Source organism: Esox lucius, chromosome 11 (assembly GCF_011004845.1).
Source record: "Esox lucius isolate fEsoLuc1 chromosome 11, fEsoLuc1.pri, whole genome shotgun sequence".
Taxonomy (NCBI): domain Eukaryota; kingdom Metazoa; phylum Chordata; class Actinopteri; order Esociformes; family Esocidae; genus Esox; species Esox lucius.
In genome coordinates, this window is record NC_047579.1 from 35,358,209 (window position 1) to 35,381,534 (window position 23,326).

The window sequence follows — 23,326 nt, forward strand, 5'->3', positions numbered from 1 at the left end:
CATATACGTTGCACAGCTGATTGACTCTTGGGAGTCTCAGATGGTTAGGGAAGGCTAACATCGTCCCTGTGAAAATGTAGACCTCATTGGTTTTGAATTAAAACAAAATGTTTTGTTTGGGGGATTGTAGGTAAGAGGAGTTGAGGACCGCTTTCATGGTGTGAGCACTTGGGGAAAACCGATGCAAATACTTGAAGCAGAGATCCTTCCTTCAGAATCTGAAACCCCTTTTCTGTGCCCCGGGTTTACTTAAACTTTATAGCATTAGTCTCTTGATTGTGAGCTATGTCAGCAGGGATTCTATGGGAACATAATTAGAGATGAATTCCCTGCTATAACCTGCAATGCCCAGGAACGGCTTCACCCGTTTCTTGGTTTTGGGTCTTGGCCATTCTTAGTTGGTCATCACCTTTTGCAAGGAGAGCACTGATTCCTTGCTTATCAGAGGGGATCTTGGAAGCAAAAGCTATGTACCAAAGCAGGTGTTTATGTTGGATTCACTAAGATAGTTCAAAGTTGAACCAGAGGCTCTAACAGTTTTTAGTACAGACTTTCTTGACGGGGCGTGTTTATTAAGAACTTTATGTATATAAATTGTTTCATTTTAATATAAAAAGAATGTCAATAGATTAATAAAATTGTTTTATCGGATTTTCAGAAAGGACAGGACCATACTTCACCCTTTAACAAACGATTCTTACCTATGTAGGAATATGTGGTGTTCCATTTACTGTAGGAAAAGGACACATCCATATTATGGCGGACAATTCTCTACACTATATATGGAGAACATTTAACTTAAGTTACCTAATGGGATGGTTAGGGTCAGCAGGAAAAACACTTCCACACTTCAACCCCCAGGTGGCAGCAAACAAGTTTAGTTGCAGTAAGGCTAAGCCATGACAAAAAGTAAATGCATCAGATGCTGCCATCAATAGTAATTGTCAGTCTGGGATATAGAGGCCACAAGCCTCTGCTGTTTTTTGTTTAATGTTAGTTCATCTTTAGTTCAGCCGTGCCTTTTTATTTTCTGTTTTACACGTATAATTTATTTAGAACAATTTGTTCTAAAATAGTTATTGGTTTAGTAACACTAAGTCATTTAGTTGTGCTTTTTGGCTTAATTTAGAAAGCTAACCTACATTTTGTCTTTACTATATAATGGTGGTCAGTGGCATTTCTTTAACCTCAAACTGTACATAAATATATATTTTATTATTTTGATGTCTAAAAACGACATCAAAGTTAGTCATGAAGTTAATAGTTGTCCATATTTGCTGTATTTTGTAATGAAAACAAATCTCTTAGTATATGAATGTGGCCCCAATGTCTCAGTTTGGACAGCCCATCTAAGCCCAAAGTGGTGTTTTTGACACATTTACAAAACTTGTGTCCACTTCAGCTCATTTTTGGATTTTACCAACATAATCACCAACCTACCTACATAATCACATTCCTACCTACATAATCACCTTACAGAAGACACAATATGCTTCAATAGTGTCCAGCTGCACTTCGGAGTTCACTCAAATACTTTTTGAGACAGATCTGCCCTGAAGGCAGAAATGAAAGGTATTGGTTTACCCAAAGGAGAGGGTGGAGTGTGCATTTTAAACAGGCTGGATGCTCTAACAATTACTTTTTGATCAGGGTTAGTGCTTGTATCTGCCCTAAACCAATGCATGTTCCTCAAACCTCTAGCAAAATGTTTCCTTATTTAGATGAACTCCCATTTGTTTGTACTATGTCCCTGTAAGCAAGGCCGTAAGATGTAAGTGCGGTATTATTAATAACAGCCTTTTTGCCATGGATTCACTTTACCAGGTAGTTGTTTATTAAAGTGAATTGACCAATGTCAACTTTCACCATTTCTCAAGTAACAATTCTTCTGATCCAAAGTCACAGCCACATTGGCAGACAACACAACTCTTGCGCTGAACTATCCAGGAGATAGGGATGCTCAAGCATACTGAGAAAAGACACGATGTACAAGTCGTCATATCAGTAGACAAAAGCAAGTTTAATTTGACTAATTACACACAAAAATAAAACTCTTACAAAAATGATAGTGTTACGTACATCAAATTGCATCAGTCAGCTATAGGAGATATAGTTCTGCTAGTGGATCATGCTAAAAAACAAAGCAACAGAAAGCTGCATCCCAACTTCGACTTGTTAATAAAAGGTTCAATTTTTTTTTATAGAAGCAGCTATGGAGTAATGCAAACTGAGATGTAAAAACAAACAGACTGTAAGGAGATCAGTGTGCAATTGACTGTAGAGTAAATGTTATATATAAAATCCTTCAGCACATAAGCTATCTTGTACGTAAAATAGACATATAACCATTACATACGGAAACTGTGTGCATTCTTTTTGAGAATATTTCTACTTAAATAACAGGTTGAGATCCACATATGAACAATTTCAAATCATAACACAAAGCACCATCTGATGACATTTTCAATGGCGAAATGTTCACTTAGCAGACACAAATAAAAAGAATAGATGAGCATTTTAAATGTATCCAAACTTATAGAACAGTCCACGGTCAGATTGCTACTGTAGAAAGGCAGCGTAAAAAAGGGAGAGCTAGACTCAGGCAAGTAGAAATTGGGGATTATTTCATTAATTTAGATTTAAATTATAGCCAATATGGAGATATATACATATAGAAAAATAATAATGCAACAAGTGAAGTGTTGGTCCCATTTTTCATGAGCTGAAAGAAAATATCCTGGAAATACTCCATAACTACAAAAAGCGTATTTCACAAGTGGACCTAATGGATTCATTTCAATTTCCTTATATGAACTGTTACTCTGTGAAATCTCTCAAATTGTTGCATTTATATTTATGTTCAATGTGGAAACTGAAAAAACACATCAAGGTCTATTGTTAGGTTACATTTACAAATGACGAGTGGACATCTTAGCCCCTTAACACAATGTACTGTATAAGACATCCAACCATTAGAGGAAAATGTTTTGTATCTGACCAAGTCAGCTCAGAAGTTCTACAACAAATAATATGACATCTCCTGAGATTATATCTTTAAGTCTGAGTGATGTCTGTTCAATTCGATGCAGTTTTTTTGTTTGCTTCTCCATGCACCAACTTTGCCAATCTCATGAAATAAATTAGCTACTGTATTTAGCACCAGAAGACCACAACCAGAAGTAGTTATTTGCCACAATGGCAAATGTAGCACTTAGAAAAATGTATGTTGTGTATAATGTCCACCTAACAACATGCATGAGAGAAGCAGGGAACTTTTCGCCGGTCTGCCTATTCATGAGAAGGACCCGTGCAACACACCGCGCATACACTACCATATGTACCTATAGGACGATGTCCCCAGAATTTAAAGGTTCAGTTAATATCTAAACAACTGAAAAATATAATGGCACTCAGAAGACTGTGTGTATAAAAGACAATCTGCCTTTAAGACCACCCGTACACTTACCGTGTAGGAGACAGGCCATGGAAAGATCTCCCACACAGCAATCTAGGTGAACTGAATTCAAGCCTAACTCTGTTTTCACAACTTGTCCCTAATATAAACAGTTAAACTTTGAACATCTAAAACGTTAGTATTTTTCTTCTGGAATAATGGCAAAGATTTCTGGAATAACAGCAATAAATTATATATATTATATAATTTTAGTGTTTATTTTTTAAATTTTCCCGCTATATAAAAATAACACCTTTCATGCTATTTATCCATTTCATTTTCAAAAAAAGCTTAGGTGTCAGACGTGGGACAGACTTCAGCACTGGTTGCTTGGAAGCGCCTGAGAAGGGGCCCTTGCTTTCTTTGGAGGGTAATAGACAGTGGGGATCTGGATGCCTATCTCCATAAGATCCAGTTCTGAACATGTTTCCCCGAAAATCCAGCCTCTGTGTGATGACAGGTAACCCACGAGAGGCTTAGGTGGAAGAGGTGGACTCAGGCCCCACTAAAGAGCCTGGGTGCCTCCAAACATACATGCATAGTTCAGTGTTGTGTATAACCCTGTACTCCATCAAACCAGTGATACTAGTGTTGTTTTTGTGGCCATTGTTTTGTTCAGGTGTAGACCTCCTGTACAGCTTGGTACGACGGTCGGGTGTTAAATGGAATACTGACTGGTTTTAAAACGCTAAAAAGGAACTTACACAAAAAAGGGAAGAGCCAGCAATTTAAGCAGGTTCTACAAGTTAGTAAATAGTCTGAATTATTAGCAGCTGAAAATGTTTTTTTTTATTTTGTAAAAAGAAGGGACATGAGGAGAGACCACTGGACAGGACCAGATAACTAGCTCTGGTGTCCTCTGCCTCCCCCTCTCGGCCTGGTCACATTCCCCTCCTTGGGCCATGGGACCGTAGACGCCCCTTCTTTCCCTGGGTGGACTGGATGGTGGGGCCATTCCTTCGCTCCTTATTCCTGCCGACTGCTGTGTTAGCAGCGTTTCACTCCACAGCAAAGCCACACGTCTCCTCGATGGCAGTGAGAAGCTTGTCATAAAGCTTGTCATAGTGCTCATAGGGAGGAATGTCGATCCGGTTGAAGCTGAACAACGAGAGGAAGGCAAGATTAACTTAAATACGAGCCTTTGGCATTAGGAGTTCTTTATACTCATGGTTAGCATATACATTAACTGAATCCTAACTCAGCCACGTTCTAACCTCCAGTAGCTGCAAAATCGGCTTGTAACAAACAGAACCATACCTCTGAACCATACTTCGTTTAGACTGAAACATGACTACAAATCAGTCCAAAACAGTTTTAAAGGACTGTCAATGTTCCAATTTCAAAAACAATTAACAGTCGCTGATAACACAGCGTTTGTGGTGGTGCGATTCTTATTAATGACAATTAAGTCAGGGGCAAAACTACTCTGGGAACCTGAAGCTTCATCTTAGTATACCAAGTGCCCTACATTGTGCCTGGAGGTCAGGCTGCTGGTTCAGGGAAGGCTGACACTCACCAGGTGTGGGCTTTGGGCAGGTTGTTGGAGCTGGCGTCGATCTGGTGGATGGTGAAGAGTCGTGGGCCCGCTGCACCTGCATTTAATCAGCGGAGTTACTGAGAAGCTCAACAGCAGAGTGCCCACCTCAGTCACACACAAGACAGTAGTTCACAGTGTAGCCAGCTCAGCGGGCACCAGGAGGAGCCCCGAATACAGCGCACGGTATTGGTGTATATCGTTGTTGTTGGCTTGCACTGACACTGACACATACACTGGCAGTAGCGTTACGTAACGCGAAGGAGCGGAGGGAAGCTGCACGTCAGACAGGAAGAGCTGTGGTTCACAGTGTGCCAGACTGGACCTACTGGCCCACGCTGAGCCTCCGCGCAGTGGGTTCAGCCCAAACGTCAACACCTGGCCCCGTCCTAGGTCAAGACTGCCGAGCTGCCTCAGCTACGTGAGAGCACGGACAAGCCTCACCCACCTCCGTCCTCCTCTGGTATCTACACGCTACGCCGTCGCAATGAACGTCACAACAATCGATATTAACACATGCGTGCATGGGATCAGCCAGGGCTAGGAGGGGCTCGGAAGCCCAAGGAGGAAGAGGGTACCTTGGAGGGCTTTGAAGCCCTGTAGGGGCACCCTGGAGGAGCCGGTGACAAACTGCAGCAGCCTGGCCCGGCGCTCCTCGTCGTAAGACTCCACGGCCCTCCAGAACCACTTGACGATGTTGCTGTCAGCGGTGCAGTGCTTCAGCCTGGTGTTGGACTTCCAGTCATTGATGTCGATCTTGCCCAGGCCACACACTATGAGCTGAAGACGACAGGAAAGGTCAAACCAAAGGGAACCTGTGGGCTGGAATGGAGGGAAGTAGTCTACTAGGTTGGATGTGAATGGACAGCGCTGCCTGTCAGACCTCCAGCTCCTTCTCGTCGAAGGCCTTGAGAAGATGCTGTGGGATGACCTCGTTGAAGCCCTTCTGCAGGGCCAGGAACTGGGCCTCGATGCCTCGCAGGAAACGCCAGTTCACATACAGTCTGGTGAGGGACAGAGATAGCGGAACATCAAGTCTTCACATCAGCATAGTTCTGAGCCTCTATGAGGGGTATTACAGGGGCCTTCGCCCACATCCTCCACTCTCTGATGAATACAGCCAGACGGTGGCACTCACCTGACATACTCCTTCTTGGTGTCCTGGGTAACCTGGATGCTCTTGCCATTGGGTTTGAGTTCGTGCTGTATGATCTCCCCGTAGGCATTGTGCTCCACACAGAAGGTGTGGTCCAGCACTCCTGTGATGTCATTGTCCCTGAGTGGAGTGAGTGGAACAGAGGGACGAGTGGGTCAGACAGAGTGACAGTGCTGGACAAGAACATATTTGTACGGCAGAACATAAATCGTCAAAAAATAGACATCTTTTATGGATCTACACTTATTTCAACAAGCCACCGCTCCACGTGACGGAAATGCAAGAAACCCAGAAACCACGTTGGTTTTTTGGTGTGAGAGCACCTGGGTCTGGCCGAGTGCTGGTTACGGTTTCATTCCTACTCACAGGATCCAGACGAGACTGTTGTGGAGGTCCGGGTCCACGGACTCCATGTCGCCCAGGGTGATGGGTTTACCCAGAAGCTGCTTGTAGAAGGGCAGGGTGAAGCCCCCGTCGATGTAGTGGCCGTGGAACACCGCCATGCCCATGATACGACCCACAAAGTGGAAGTAGGACAGATGCTCCTGGGGAGGGACGCACAAACAACCGCAGTCACAACCGATCGGCGGAGAACAAAAACTAATTCTGGACGGACTCATTTTAGACCATTTTAGTATTGGAATTGAGCTGCATGCATGACTCTCAAACATTAGCGCAAATGATGTTGTTTTTACGTTTTCGTTTGACTATTTGTTTTTATGCTGTTGTATTTTTCTTTGTAAAGCACATTGAATTGCTTCTATGTATGAATTGTGCTATATAAATAAACTTGCTTGCAAGTCATTAATGGTTTTCGGGAGATTTGCACAATAAATCAGATTTCCCCACACGTCTCAAAACAGCATGGTGCCCTTAGTGAATAATAACTTTCTGCTATTCTTACAGCTAGGGATCCACACAAATCACATGGATGGCTGATTTTGTGAATACAAAACTGTGAATATGGCCAGAATGTTGAGACCTTTAGGAGGGCGGTATATGGAGCAGAAAAGGGAGAGGTCGTGAGGGTCACAGCAAGGGGAGCGGCACTATTTGGGCTTCCGACTCACCGGGTTTACGGCGGAGTCTGGGTTAATCTGTAGGGTGTATATGTCGTCACGGGAGTACTGGAACAGGCCATAGTATGGATTCAGCATCTCATGGGACAAAAGATACAGCCACTCCCTGTACACAAAGAAGAAGACAAAGCATCAGAAACATGGTGGTCTGTTCTGATGGTATCTCGGTCTATTCAAATGTTCAAAAGTAAAAGAAAAATGCAGAAGTGAGTCTTAAAAAGGCCTTTTCAGGCTTTGTTGATTATTCCTACCTGGCCACCCCTCCGTAATCCAGCCCCTCCTCCCCTTTAAACTTCACCATCAATCTCTTCCACAGGTCCTTAGGCCTCATCTTCATCACCTGTCGATAAGACTCCTATAACATATAACAGACACACTGTTGTCATGAACGGGACAAGGATCATGTCAACCAAGACCTACTGGCAAATACAGTACTACACAGCCACAGCTGGGAGGAATACATCACGTTCTAGTTTACTGAAAAGTAATCAGCAACAAAATCCTTTGTATATTGTATTGTGTTTGCCATTAACATTCATTCAAAATACTACACCAGAAAGGATCATTTGGCCACAGAAGATCAATAGCTTCCTAAAACCTGCTCTATACCATCATCGTGTAATAGCTTAGTCTTTATCTTCATGACTAATCAGCGCCACTGAAACTTTTATTTAGTACCTTACTGAAGCCTATAATACCTAAACATTGTACAGTATGTTTGTCCCTTCACTTCATTGGCCGGGGCTTTTGGTAGTGTTTTACAGCAGGTTATTTGTATCAACCCCAGTCTTCTGTCACTTATGTGGCACTAAAACCATGATGCACATGTTGCATGAAATGGCCTTTGTAGAGCTCCATGATATCAGTTTGTGAAATAACTTTTGTGTGTGTGTGAGGGGGGGGGGGGGGGGGGGGGGGGGGGGTCGTTTCCAGGTCCTGCAAAAACGTGCAGAAATTGTTAAATCTCTGCTTGACTGAATGCCACAAACGCTATTAGGCAAAATATTATCCTATAAAGGGTATGTCTGTTTTACTTCAGCACCCATGAAATATTCCTGCAGCCATAAGCATGCTTTCAATAATAATCTTTATTTCCTGCAACTGTATTTGGAAATGTTTCTCAATCAGAAAGCATTGTCCTTTCCTGCTACCTGGAGCTCAAAGGACAGACAGTGAAAGCAGATATCTAAAAAGCAGCCAGCAGGACTTTAGTTTTGTCCAGATGACTGTCTGAATTACCAGTGGGTAAAAATGTATTCTTTAAACAAGATTGAAAACACATTTTCATATTTTTATTAAATGTTTAAAATGAAAAGAATCTAATTTATAGCTTTAAATCAAATTTAAGTAATCTTGTACGTAATCAGGTGTTTTCAAGAATCTTTAAAGTAATCCAGCCAGATTACAGTTACATTATATATTTTTTTACAATATTGTACTTCATTACTTGATAATGTAATTAATTACTGATAATGTAATTATTATTATTGAGCAAGGTTTTGTAAAATCCAGGCCCATGGACAAAGAGAGGCATCTGTCTGTATTGTAATGAATGCTGCTCTGTCATTTAGAACCAGCCTAGCTGGCTTCGGCCTGCCTAGCAACGATGGAAACACTGTTAAAGCAAAAAGTGTCCAGTCCACCATTAATTAAAGTGCCTTATCAGGAGGTGGGAAGACAACGTCTCACCACGACAACACATTTCAAGAGGAGGTCTCATAAGACAGTCTCACTACTGTCACAAGGGCCCTAGCGTCAATGAGTCATTAGGAATGCACAAAGCACGAGTCTGGCTAAGTCTGGTCTGTCTGCCTGTCCTCAACATGTAAAACAATGACTTGAGCTATTATAAACTGCTTAAAGCAGAGGACAAAAAGGAGTGAACCCCCCCCCAGACCGAACGGTCCTGAAATGATGGGAATCACTCATGTTCACTCGCCAAAGGGGACTTAGGTGGAAGCATTAGAGGAGAGTGTTAGTAAGAAACCTCCTACTCTTCAACACAGTGTTGGATCAGTAAACGGCACTCAGGGAGAGTTGGTTGGGTAGGCGTGTTTTACCTCATGTACCTGGCACTACCGACACAGGCTCAAGCCAACAAAGTGTGTGGCCAGTCCTATTAAAAGCGGATTACGATATAATCATAATTATAAACAAATAATGCCCATGTCTTTGATAGAATGTACACACTAACCCAAAAGCAATCAGCACTGTATCAATGTAATGTTGTACCTGCCACACCAGAAAGTCACCAAAATCAACTCTGTCCATTCTCAAGCCAGAATGAATACCCGCCTCAGCCATCAAGAATTAAACCTCACCGATTAGTGACGTTTGGATGGCGCCAACGGACGTGATGGAACACGAGCATAATTGCAGCTGTTGTGGATTTCATTCCTTAACAGGTGATGGCAGTGCCTGACTCTGGGTGGCTCTAATGCAGTGGTTCCCAACCAGGGGTACTTGGCCTCTCCACAGGGGGTACTTGAAATCACTCACGACACCATAGGCTTACTAGTGAAATTAACATGAGGGGGTTCTTCAGGGGTACTCCAGGCAGACCAAATTTCCGTCAGTGATAGAGGAACTGAAAAAGGTTTGGAACCACTGCTCTAGTGTAGCGCTTTAGTAAGACAGCTTGACAGTCAACCAGCTGACACTTGCCCACATCGCATGATTTCTAACAGTTTGGCAAATCTAGGAAAGTGATAGTTATGTCTAGCCTTAACATCTGCCCCCTCTCCCATTCGTGTTGAGATCAGCCAACAAAAATGTCTACCTTCAGATTAACAGACGAGGCTGTTCCAGAACATTCCATCACATACTTTATGAAGGTCATGTAGTCTGTTGCAGGTGTTGCTGCTCTGATGAGACTCTGCACCTCCCAGACTACAAAACCTCCCCCACTGGGGAGTGCACATCAGAGGTCTGCTTTGGATTTGAACATACTATCTTCACACATCATAGATGAATCTGGTGCGGGGTTGGGCAATGTCTACAATGAAACATTATCCCATAGTTCTGCCCAAAAACAGTTCATAGCATAGTACATCTTCTCAAGTGGGGTTCAAAAGGAGAGGGTTGTTGGTCAGTAAAATGTAAAAGACTGGTAACACTTTGGTTAACAACTTTTAAAAACTAGGAACAATATAAATGGAGTTGCTCATATATTAGGATATTCCTGATAAAAAAATACTTGAAAGGAATAATTAAACTGCCTACTTATTTTGGCAGTGTACAAATATTTTGTTAATGGATATGCGTTCTCTCATACATGAAAACATCAGTGAAATCTGACCATGTTTTAAGAAGATTAAGTAATCAAGTGCAGATTTTGGCTGGCAGGGTAGCCTGGTGGTCAGGAGCTGTGGGTCAGTAAATGAAACATTGCTGATTCTAATTCCCAAGCCAGCAAGGTGAATAATCCTCTCGTTTTGTCCCTGAGCAAGGCAGTTGATCCCGGTTGATCCCAGGTTGCTGCTGTAAATAAGAATGCCTTTCTTATCATACTTACTTACCTGGTGAAATAATAAGAAAGAAAAATCATTCTAGATAATCTGGGTAAGCACATTTGCTGCATTGTTACTATAATTCAGCTTTCATGTAAAGCCTGCCTTCATCTGCAACCAAACTGGTACATGGATTTCAACCATGCCAGTGATTGTCAGCGCTTTCTCAATGGAGGTGGAATGGTGTTGGTCAACAGAGACCAGGTGTCCCTATCCAGATATGGATACCATCAACGAGGCAGTTCAGCCACACTAAATCAGAAATGACGGCTTGACTTGGTGGGAAAGAAAAGCTTGTCTTTGCCTGTTTGGCAGTTATTGGGTTTCAGGCTGAATGATGGGCCTTACGGTGAGCCAACAATAACTTTGTGAAATGGAACTGGGTTAGGCCCAGAGATTCAGTCTGTGGTAGATCATGAAAGAGCCAACCAGTCATATTCAAATGGCCATTTTAAAACGAGCAAATCATGGTGTGTCTCACTGCGCTGTGTACTCCGATTGAGACCAGGGCAAATAGAACAAAACACTGTGGTTTCACCACCGTCCACAAAGCTGTAAATCGTCATCCGTAAATAATAAGTAACAACCCTAGTGTGTCAAATAATGCTGTGATTGAAGTGTGACAAGCATTGCGGAGTGGGAAATACAGACTGGAAAGTCTTTGCTGTAGGTTTCAAAATGACAACATTTTACATAAACTGCTGCAGGTGTAAACCAGAGGGACATTTCTAAAGTTGATGCTTTCCTCTAAGATAGGGACAGTCAACTTCAGTAATAGTAATACTAAATAACCATGGTTGTGATTAACACCTCAATCATACCTACAATGTCATTCCACAGAATAGAAAATACGCATTGTCTGGGTCTATGTGCAACAAAAAGTTAACATCCACCTGTTGCTATGATTTGCACGTAAGATTGCAGAGGTTTGATCCAATCCATAGAATAAAGAACACATTTGCCTCTGCAAGGCAAATGCAGTGGTGCTATGGAAACGAATTATGTGTGTTTGAGGTGTCACCAGGGGTGTTGTAAAAGGCCAATATACCATGGCTAAGAGCTGTTCCAAGGCACGATGCATCGCAGAATGCCTGGACACAGTGACTTGCCGTGGTATATTGGCCTTATACCACAAACCCCTGAGACGCCTTATTGAGATTATAAACTGGCTGCTAACAAAATAAGATCTGTAGAATGTGCTGTGAGATCATACCCGTTGGTATACAGTCTGAATTCAAACCAACCAGTACACAAATGACAATTATAACACTCATTTTGCATTCTGACCTCAAAGATCTCCTCACGGGACACTTCTATACGGCAGTGGCCTGCCTGAGGCTGTTGCTGGGACAGCTCCTGGCGGAGGATCTTCAGCTTCTGCACCAGGTCCCTCTTGTATTTGGGCACCGTGAGGCACTCTGCTTCCTCTGGCAGATTACCCGGAGACACCAGCACCTGCTGTGCCTGCTCCTTCAGCTGGTTCTGACGGCTGGAGATCGGAGAGAAAGAGATGGAATCAGAGCGAGGAGGAGGTGGAGGGAGGGAGATGGATGGTTGTTGAGACTGGGGGAGTAACAACAAACAGGTACAAAAGTAAACCTGCTATAAAAACCAACCCTTAACAACCCCCCCCCCCCACCAAAAATAAAATTAAATCCAGGCATGCTACAATTCTGTCTCCACCCTTCTGCTGACTGTGGATAAGGTGTAAAAGAGGGATACAGAGGTCATCTGAGAACTCAAACAAGCTGCGACGGGCCCACAGACACTGTGAGGGTGATATTCCTGAATGCATACACCCACCCACACAGAATCGAGTAATGTGTCCAAGACTCCTGGGCTTCCTGTCTGTCTTTTAACAGGATGGAGGTGAGGTGCAGCTGCTGAGCCCTCCTCCACATCCCCTCCAGACAAACAGCCCTGTTACACATTCCTAAGTGGGAAACTCCACTTCCCCACCAGGCTCTGGCCCCAACCAGGATCTGGAACCACCAGGCTCTGCTCCCAACCAGGCTCTGCTCCCAACCAGGCTCTGCTCCCAACCAGGCTCTGCTCCCAACCAGGCTCTGGAACCACCAGGCTCTGGTCCCAAATAGGCTCTGGCCCCACCAGACTCTAGTCCCACCGTGGTCAGAGACAGATGGCAGACAAAGACAATAGACAGGTCTAGAGGGGGGAAGCAATGGCAAGATACATATATGCAAATAACTAGATAGTGTCTGTCTTCTGCCATGACGGTTCAATGAGGTCGTTCGTAGACCTCCTGTCATCGGCTATTCTTCAGAATGGTTCTTCATTAAAGTTCATTTAGAGAAAGTGCATTTTAAGTTCCTTTAGGAATACAGAAATTGATGCGGAATACAAAACGTCAACCCTGAACCACCCCAGTGGGTAGTTGTAGACTACGAGTGAACTTGTTAACCGTGGCAGGGTTGGTGGAAAGCTCTTCTGAGGCAAGCACATCAGAATGGTCAGACAGACACACGCACAGAGAGAGAGTCAAAAGCCCTTTATGGAGCCAGGCCTGGAAGATTATTTGCACACAGGTCTTTTGCACTTCAGTGGGGTGTAGCGGCCACGCTTGCCCCCGAGCTGGGTCATAAACACCAGACAGTACAGCCGGCCATAAAGGTGTGTGTGTGACACAGAGAGACAGAGAGAGTGTATTTGTGTGGTAGGTGTGAGTGAGACACAGAGAGAGTGTATTTGTGTGGTAGGTGTGAGTGAGACAGAGAAACAGAGAGAGTGTATTTGTGTGGTAGGTGTGAGTGAGACACAGAGAGAGTGTATTTGTGTGGTAGGTGTGAGTGAGACACAGAGAGAGTGTATTTGTGTGGTAGGTGTGAGTGAGACAGAGAAACAGAGAGAGTGTATTTGTGTGGTAGGTGTGAGTGAGACAGAGAGAGTGTATTTGTGTGGTAAGTGTGAGTTAGACACAGAGAGAGTGTATTTGTGTGGTAGGTGTGAGTGAGACAGAGAAACAGAGAGAGTGTATTTGTGTGGTATGTGTGAGTGAGACACAGAGAGAGTGTATTTGTGTGGTATGTGTGAGTGAGACACAGAGAGAGTGTATTTGTGTGGTAGGTGTGAGTGAGACAGAGAAACAGAGAGAGTGTATTTGTGTGGTATGTGTGAGTGAGACACAGAGAGAGTGTATTTGTGTGGTATGTGTGAGTGAGACACACAGAGAGTGTATTTGTGTGGTAGGTGTGAGTGAGACAGAGAAACAGAGAGAGTGTATTTGTGTGGTAGGTGTGAGTGAGACACAGAGAGAGTGTATTTGTGTGGTATGTGTGAGTGAGACACAGAGAGAGTGTATTTGTGTGGTAGGTGTGAGTGAGACACAGAGAGAGTGTATTTGTGTCGTAGGTGTGAGTGAGACAGAGAAACAGAGAGAGTGTATTTGTGTGGTATGTGTGAGTGAGACACAGAGAGAGTGTATTTGTGTGGTAGGTGTGAGTGAGACAGAGAAACAGAGAGAGTGTATTTGTGTGGTAGGTGTGAGTGAGACACAGAGAGAGTGTATTTGTGTCGTAGGTGTGAGTGAGACACAGAGAGAGTGTATTTGTGTGGTAGGTGTGAGTGAGACACAGAGAGTGTATTTGTGTGGTAGGTGTGAGTGAGACACAGAGAGAGTGTATTTGTGTCGTAGGTGTGAGTGAGACAGAGAAACAGAGAGAGTGTATTTGTGTGGTAGGTGTGAGTGAGACACAGAGAGAGTGTATTTGTGTCGTAGGTGTGAGTGAGACAGAGAAACAGAGAGAGTGTATTTGTGTGGTAGGTGTGAGTGAGACACAGAGAGAGTGTATTTGTGTCGTAGGTGTGAGTGAGACACAGAGAGAGTGTATTTGAAATGGGGGTCAACCATTCGGCAGGTGTAATTAGGGCTCATGTAGCAGTCACGCTAGTCTACATATCGCTCAATGGACTGCAACACATCTGAGCATTGACGGCCCTTGGGTCCTCCTGTCTTTTGCCTCTTAGCCAAGCTGGATTGGCCACTTCCTGCTATCTCCGAAAGCCACAGGAGGGGGGCCCCATAGGGCGCCGCAGTCCCTCTCAATCCTTTATTTCCTGCAGACTAGACTCAGAGGGAGGGAAGGAGGTTGGAGGCAGGAAGGGCTGGCTCCGGTCAGCACCCAAACAGAGGATGCACAGACAGGGGGAGAAGAGGCACAGAGCCACAGAGCAGTACTCCCTATGCACTTTCACCCATAAATCAAACATTCCTGCCTTGTCTGACACACACACACACCCATACCCACACACAGACCCCTACCTCCACCAAGCGCACACATTATTCCTCTTTTTTGAAACCCCTTTCTTAAGAGCATGAGATCTTGTGGTGTGTGTTACCTGTTGAAGACACTATTATGATATGCTCAGCCAGTAGAACAGTGAACTCACTGTAAAGCTAGACAATGCTAGACCCATGGGAACTGATCCTCTGAGTGCTGATGGCAGAGTTCACAGGGCAGATCTGAAGCCAGGTATTACAGCCAAGCAGGGATGATTATGTTACTTATTGTCCAGTGACCAGTCTTAGTGCCAGGAGACTGCAGCATCACAGGGTGAGTCCAACCAAAAACCTATTCTGGCCCATTGAGGCAATGTCTTTAGCAAATAAAATGGGCTATAAACTATCAGCTTGAAAGATGCATATATATCAAACATTTTTGTGGGATGACTGTTTGAGTAGTGAACATTTGAGAAATCTTTTGCCTTGATAAAAGGCAGATGTCTTGATGGAAAGCCATGCCGGCCTTCTGATATCTTTTCCAGAGTTCTGTCGCTGGTTGGAATGTCACTCCCACCCCTCGTCTCAGCAGGGACCAGCCTTTCTGCTACACGCTGGTCAGCGAGGCCACCGACCCAGGGAGGGAGGCGCACCAGAGGAAAACTGAGAATATCTGAGATCCAGTCAGACTGGGTCAGGCCGCAGAGCCTGTCTTTGCATGCTCCCAGCCTCTGATCCACCACTCAATGTGTGTTACATTAACACACACCTACCGAGCCTAGTCAAAGCCAAAGGTTTTTTCACTTGAAAGCAGAACTTAAGGAAGGTATGTGGTTGGGACATCTACTTCATTCTAATGGCCAGGGAAACACTCTAGGCTCAACGCACCTTTCATTTCAATACAGTTATTCATCTCAAATAACCGCAAACTCTAATTCCTAACTTTGAAGTAAAAATAATAATCGGACCAGTGTTTTTAAAAGAGCAGAAATGCTGCGGACTGCTATTCATACATCTGGACATTATTGTGCTCAAGACAAGATTCCTGCATTACGAACATGCCAGGCGTGCCAGATTGGGTTTTTATTAGATGTTCTGAGGACCGCGGCAAAAGAAACAACCAAAGTCCCAAACACGTTCTTTGATCTGTCTTTGAACAGCAGGGGAAAAAACACCCGATCTCTCTATCAATGCACCCGTCTCTCCTGGCACCAAGCAGGAATGAGGTCAAATGGAGAAAGCCCACCAAAGCCGTCTGTACCCTACTCCACCTTCCCATCGCCCACCGCACTGCTTTGTGGCTAATGCTGTGGCTATCGTAACATTGGCCCGTGTTGAAACAGCTGGGTGGAGAAATTCTGAAATGCACGCACTAACACACGCACACACACACTTCATTCATAGACTCGGCATCAAATGTGTGCTCCGTTTCCTGGACGTAAGGCACTCCTCAGCCACAAACACACAAGTCTTGGTTTCCACATTGTTATCTGATGTCAAGCCAAAGCCAGCTTTGTGACGGATTGTGTTCTAAAACCCCTGTATGATCAAAATCGCTGCAGGGCGGTGGAATTCAGCTCTGTGCGTGCAGTGTGTGTGTGTGTGTGTGCTGCTGTGAAAGCTGAACGCCAACAAGTGGTTAACACACCATGGGACTTCACCTTCCTATAAAACATTCAGTGTGGGGGGACCCTGAGTCAATGTCTCTTTTTGTGCGTGTCTGTGTGTAGTCTGTTCTGTCTCCTCCAATGGTGAAATATTCCGGGGGGTCATGGAAGAAAGGACAGAAGGGGAGATGGGGGCCTCACCTGATCTGACTGTTCTGATTTTCGATGCAGCCACGGGAACTGTTAGGGCTTGGGCTACAGTGCACAAAACAAAAGACAATCAGACAAACTGTACAGCCACACAACATTCAGACAAACTATACAGCCACACAACAGTCAGACCACCTCCACAGCCACACAACAGTCAGACAAACTCCACAGCCACACAACAGTCAGACAAACTCCATAGCCACACAACAGTCAGACAAACTCCATAGCCACACAACAGTCAGACAAACTCCATAGCCACACAACAGTCAGACCACCTCCACAGCCACACAACAGTCAGACCACCTCCACAGCCACACAACAGCCCGACAAACGCAACAGCCACACAACAGTCAGACCACCTCCACAGCCACACAACAGTCAGACAAACTCCATAGCCACACAACAGTCCGACAAACGCAACAGCCACACAACAGTCAGACCACCTCCACAGCCACACAACAGTCAGACAAACTCCATAGCCACACAACAGTCCGACAAACGCAACAGCCACACAACAGTCAGACCACCTCCACAGCCACACAACAGTCCGACAAACTCAACAGTCACACAACAGTCCGACAACCTAAATTTCCAAACTATCAGAAAGTCAGTGAACTCCTTAGCTCCATTTCCTTCTCTGAATATTGTTTAATTTCTGTGGCCCCGTTTCAACCCAATACTCACTTGAGGACTAGATGCAGGTTGGCTGAAAGCCGCGGGTCGGTGAACTGCGTGGTGCGGTTGTTGTGATCGACGAAGTAGACCCGTCCGGTAGCTGTGTTCCTAATTTCCCAGCCAGGGGGCAGTGGACCCAGCTCCTCACAGTTTACATTACTTAGGTCTCTGGGAACCCGAAACATATAACACAGATGAAACACAAGAATCACAATAATCTTGGTGGCTAACAGTCTGGGCCCCAAACAGGCAAATAAAAGTCCAGTACAAGAGTGGTGTGGAGATCAAGTTGTATGTCTTGGAATGTACAACTAGTTGCCCTAGTAGGGTCAACAACAATGGATAGTTGAGAAATGGAAAAACACTGCCATCAGCATGACGCAACAGAAACTGGGTTTTGTCCAACGAGGCAGAGTCAGAATTTTGTATAAGCTTTATCACTCATGAACCCATCTTGCTTGGTGTCAACAATACAGGCTGCCTGGTGGTGTCAGTGTTAAGGTATGGGAAACATTTTCCTGGCATACATTAGGTCCCTTGATACCAACTGAGTACTGCTGAACACCACAGCTCATCTAAACATTGTTGCTGACCAGGTGCGTACCTTCATGGTAATGCTTAACAAATACAGCGGAAAAAAGTGACACTTTCTCAAAAACAGGTCCAGGAACATTACAGCGAGTTCAGTTGACTTCAGTGGTCTGCAAAGTCTCCAGACCTCATTCAAAACGATCACATTTGGAAGGAGATGCAACGGATTGAAGCATACATGTATAATAATCCAATCTGCAGCAACTGCATAATGCCATTGCGTTAGAATGTACTAACATCCCTGTGGAATGTTTCTGACACCTTGTATAATAACCCAAGTCCTGAAGAATTCAGGCTGCTCTAGAGGGAAAGGAGGGGTCCAACCCGATACTAGATGGCTGTACCTTGACCGTACAAACTCTCTGTCAGAGAAAAGACAGATCTGTAGCCATGGCCATAAAGAGTATGAAGCAAACCTCTAAAGTGATGCTAACTGGGACATAAAGACGCAAGAGAACTGATTCAGAAATAATAGTACAATTCTAGATTAATAGCTGTCATGCAGCTGGACTCCTTTAATGTCTGTGGAGAGCAATTCTGTTTTATACTAGTCCAATTTCTTCGAGAAATATTTTCTGTTTAAAGGTTGTGAACGATCAAAATCATGCTTTTAATGAAATGGCATGGAATTTGGATGAAACCAGGTCAAAGTTTGAAAAATTACTATTGCTTCTGCTGTGATTCTGGTGATGTTTGACCAGAATGTGACTGTAGGGTGTTAGAAAGTATGACTAAAAATTAACCCTAAAAATCCATTTAGACCAGTGTTTCCCAATCCTGGTCCTAGGGACCAAAAGGGGTGCACGTTTTAGGTTTTGCCCTAGCACTCATACTCCTGTTCAAACATTTTATTTTTGTTTAAAACTAAGTGTAACAAAAAACACGTATTCAAACTATCAAGATATTTAAAAACAGAAGTGCCCATCCCTACAAGAACGGACCAAGCAGCACTGAACAGGACAGACGGGGGGTCAGACAGGTCTTGGGAGAGTTAGCCAGTCTGTCTGTCAACACCAACGGGAAATTTACAGGATGGGTCGGATGACTGTCAATAAAAAACACCTTCATCCAAAATATAACAGCATTCCAGATCATCCTTTTTCCAGAATGTGTGCGCGTGTGTGTTAAGACTGGTGTTTGGTTTACCTGGGCACCCGAGGGTCATGCCAAGTGCTGACTCCTGTCTGGGTGTGGAGGAAGTACACCTGGCCCTGCTGCGTGGTCCTCTGCTCTGGTTACCCAGACAGACATGTGACAGATGGGAGTAGATGATGAGGCAAAGAAAGGTCTTAGTTAAATAATCATTCCAGTAAACATTTTCATTGTTGCTTCAATGTGTCTTGATCTGAGCGTGTGCGTGTGCCTGCACGTGCGCGCGTGTGTGTATGTCCATGTGTGCGCACGCACAGACAGATGACAGGGACAGAGATAAAATCAGGGAGTCAGTTTGGATCCCAGTAGCAAGGCTGACAGAGGGTGGAGGGTCGGGGGGGGGGGGGGTTTGTTGTCTGCGTGTCGGTAAACTGATTGGTCACAGCTTGACAGAGAGATTTCCATGAGCTGGGAAGCTCTTCTCTGGCATCCCTCTGGACCCAACGCCCTGTCCTCCTAGCCTCTACTCCTCCCTTGACAGGGAGCGGCTGCGCCCAGCTCATTGGACAGGGTCCCACCCTGGCTTGCCACTGCAGCTGACAGCGGTTTCAGAAGAGCTGCTCCAAAACAGCTACAGTGATTTACCCGGCTGGCCCGCACCTCTAAATCCTCAGCAGCTCCTCGGTGTCTGAGGATCAAGCGACGCCCTCGGGTCATGTGTGAGGAAGAACGGACGAGGGGGGAGGCCTTTAACTGCCAGATCAATTCAATTACGCCTTTAAACGGGGGGGGGGCATGACGGGCTCCATATGCTGCTGCGATGCAGAGTCACGGCGGCTGCAGGACTGAACGGGGACACAGATTAGCGGGATGACTCAGCCGAGCCTGGGGCCAGATGGAGGAGGGAGGCAGTGGCCTCGTAACGATGGCAGTGTAAAAAACAGAAGGCGCAGCGGATGCATCAGTCACACGGCCGTGTTGCGCGGCATAGTGCTCCAGTCGGGTCATGTGAGCGGACGGTGGCGGGAGGCTGCGTGTGGCCAGGACTCCCTCCCCACTCACCGTATCCCTCGGGCAGGTCTGGCGGTGTGTGCAGGTGTGTCCTGCTCATGTAGTTCCGGTGTCTTTGGGAGCGGACGCGTCTCTCCTGGGCCCGCTGGTCACTGGACGGCACGCACGGGACGGTGGGCGTGTCCCCATTGGTGCTCAGGATAGGCGTGTTCTCGTCCACGATGCAGCTGAGAGGCCGGCCGGGGCTGGAGTACTCTGATGCAGGCCTGGAGGGAACGGGGAGAAGGCGAAGAGGGACACCAAGCTCAGGGAGGCTGGGTCAAAACCAGAATTCCTGGTTCAAAATGAGGTTTGTAATATGAGGTAGTCATAAAAAACCAAACATAAAAAATAAATATTACTATGAAATATTACCTATAATTACTTAAAATAAATAGCTTTTCTTAAAATATATTTTTGTTAAAGGGGTAATACACCCACAGAAACACAAAACAGGAAATGTACACAATCAGATTAATATTGTTGCCTTCTTCAACTTCCACACCTAGCTACCTAGACACTGTGGAATACATTACCTAGCCAGTAACTATGCAACACTGGTCAAATGAACCTTTCATTTATACTCCAGCAGAATATCAGAATGTCTTAGAAAGCAAATGCGACTGTCAACTCCCTTGTTGAAGATTGATTAAAAAACGTTTATTTCAGCCCTGTTGCAGTATCATGGTGGCCTGACTGAGACAGCATTGAGACGATGAGTGAGCTGTAAAAAAGTTATTTTTAGTTGCCTGGCTACACTCACAAATAAATTTTAAACAAACAGGTTTATTAGTGCTAAAATACAAAGATGTTAGTATTTGAACCAAATGTCATGCAGCCTTTTGGTTTTCTTTTTGTCCTCCCTCAAAACAACAACAAGTTTGGTGTTAGACTATAGGGAGTTCATGTGGTCACTGCGGCAACTCTCTCTACAGACGTGCAGGCTTTAGGGCGCTGTTCAACATTTTCATGCCTGTGGATAAACCATGGGTGTGAGGTTGGGTAGTGGATAAGGTTATGTCCTCACCTGGTAGGCCTCTCCCACTGTGTAGTGCGCGTGATGTGGTTCAAGTACTGGATCCTGCCAGACGCAGTCCTCCGCTCCTCCCAGCTGGAAACAAGTTAAGATATTACCTCCCTAACTCAGAACGTTTTCTCCGGACTGAACGTGACCCAGATTTTCCTTACTGGGTTCGTTGCACAGTCTCCCATCTGCTCACCCAATTCAGACCGTGCACACCAACCCCAGACCAGACTGCTTAATCCCAGTCAACATCTTTGGCTCAGTGTTGAGGGCTGGTGAAGTCCCTGAACAGCAGAGATTCTGCCTACTTGGACTGGAGTCTAGGACACCACATGCTGTCTGTAAAACCTCTGCTTGTGAGCCAGTTTGGAAAAGACAAGCATTAACTGTCCAGTAGAGATCTTCACAGGCCTAAAAAGTTTGATACATTCCAAAATGGATCTGAGGACTGTTGGACCAGATTGAATATGCATGAATGAGAAACAAATGAACAGAGAACCATTCAGGATAAATAAGAGGACAGTCAGACCTTTTACAATAAGTAACACAGAAAAACAATCCTTGCTGATTTAGAGCCAAGAGTAGAAAGACTGAAAAACATCAAGACTGTGTTTTACCATCAATAAACACCCATCTGTACCTGTTTAACCTACAGTAAAACAAATTATATGTTGCGCATAACTTTAACAAATGCTAATTCAATCATGCAGCATTCTTTATATTTTAATAATAAAAGACTATCAAAAAATAAGTACAATTAAAAGAAAAAGTATAAATGATATGATCAACACTGAAGAAATGACATGGTCTGGGGCTGCATGAGTGCTGCCGTCACTGGGGAGCTACAGTTCATTGAGGGAACCATGAATGCCAACATGTACTGTGACATACTGAAGCAGAGCATGATCCCCTCCCTTTGGTGACTGGGCCACAGAGCAGTATTCCAACATGATAACGACCCCAAACACACCTCCAAGACGACCACTGCCTTGCTAAAGAAGCTGAGGGTAAAGATGAAGGACTGGCAAAGCATGTCTCCAGACCTAAACCCTATTGAGCATCTGCGGGGCATCCTAAAACGGAAGATGGAGAAGCGCAAGGTCTCTAACATTCACCAGCTCTGTGATGTCGTCATGGAGGAGTGGAAGAGGACTTGTGATGCTCTGGTGAACTCCATGCCCAAGAGGGTCATGGCAGTGCTAGTAAATAATGGTGACCACACAAAATATTGACACTTTGGGCCCAATTTGGACATTTTCACTTAGGGGTGTACTCACTTTTGTTGCCAGCGGTTTAGACATTAATGGCTGTGTGTTGTGTTATTTTGAGGGGACAGCAAATTTAAACTGTTATACAAGCTGTACACTCACTAGTTTAGTGACTAATTTTATGACCAGCACCTGTATATATACACCGATCAGCCATAACATTATGACCACCTGCCTAATATTGTGTAGGTCCTCCTTTTGCTGCCAAAACAGCCCTGACCCATCAAGGCATGGACTCCACTACACCTCTGAAGGTGTGCTGTGGTATCTGCCACCAAGATGTTAGCAGTCTTGGTGGCAGTGGGGGCCTACATGGATTGGACTTGTTTGTCCTGCACATCTCACAGATGCTCGATTGGATTGAGATCTGGGGAATTTGGAAGTCACCACTTTGAACTTGTTGTTGTGTTCCTCAAACCATTCTTGAACTATTTTTGCTTTGTGGCATGGCACATCATCCAGCTGAAATAGGTCAATGCCATCAGGGAATAGAGTTGCCATGAAAGGGTGCATATGGTCTGCAACAATGCTTAGGTAGGTGGTATGTGTCAAAGTAACATCCACATGAACGCAGGACCCAAGGTTTCCCAGCAGTACATTTCCAAAGAATCACACTGCCTTCGCCGGCTTGCCTCCTTCCCATAGTGCATCCTGGTGCCATGTGTTCTCAAGATAAGCGACACACACGCTCCCAGACATCCATGTGATGTAAAAGGAAATGTGACTCATCAGACCAGGTCACCTTCTTCCATTGCTCCAAGGTCCAGTTCTGATGCTCACATGCCCATTGTAGGCGCTTTCAGCAGTGGACAGGGGTCAGCATAGGCACCCTGACTGGTC

The 23,326-nt window shown here is 44.8% G+C and overlaps 1 protein-coding gene across 3 annotated transcripts in view; it reads right to left on the reverse strand.

Annotated features, from left to right (window-relative positions):
• Positions 1–1,999: 1,999 nt before the first annotated feature.
• The window catches only part of smurf2 (SMAD specific E3 ubiquitin protein ligase 2), a 55,511-nt gene continuing 34,184 nt past the window's right edge, over positions 2,000–23,326 (reverse strand). For 2 of the 3 annotated variants that reach the window (XM_010874499.4, XM_020051060.3), the window contains 14 exons: positions 21,222–21,305; positions 20,207–20,469; positions 19,199–19,283; positions 17,471–17,629; positions 16,778–16,831; positions 12,020–12,221; positions 7,475–7,578; positions 7,215–7,329; positions 6,511–6,689; positions 6,127–6,264; positions 5,872–5,992; positions 5,567–5,768; positions 4,971–5,046; positions 2,000–4,552 (listed from right to left, as the gene is read on the reverse strand). In XM_010874499.4, the coding sequence (XP_010872801.2) occupies positions 4,453–4,552; positions 4,971–5,046; positions 5,567–5,768; positions 5,872–5,992; positions 6,127–6,264; positions 6,511–6,689; positions 7,215–7,329; positions 7,475–7,578; positions 12,020–12,221; positions 16,778–16,831; positions 17,471–17,629; positions 19,199–19,283; positions 20,207–20,469; positions 21,222–21,305 (1,882 nt within the window). In that variant the 3' untranslated portion in view covers positions 2,000–4,452. The remainder of the gene's footprint in view (positions 4,553–4,970; positions 5,047–5,566; positions 5,769–5,871; positions 5,993–6,126; positions 6,265–6,510; positions 6,690–7,214; positions 7,330–7,474; positions 7,579–12,019; positions 12,222–16,777; positions 16,832–17,470; positions 17,630–19,198; positions 19,284–20,206; positions 20,470–21,221; positions 21,306–23,326) is intronic. The other variant, XM_010874500.4, reaches the window with a different exon arrangement.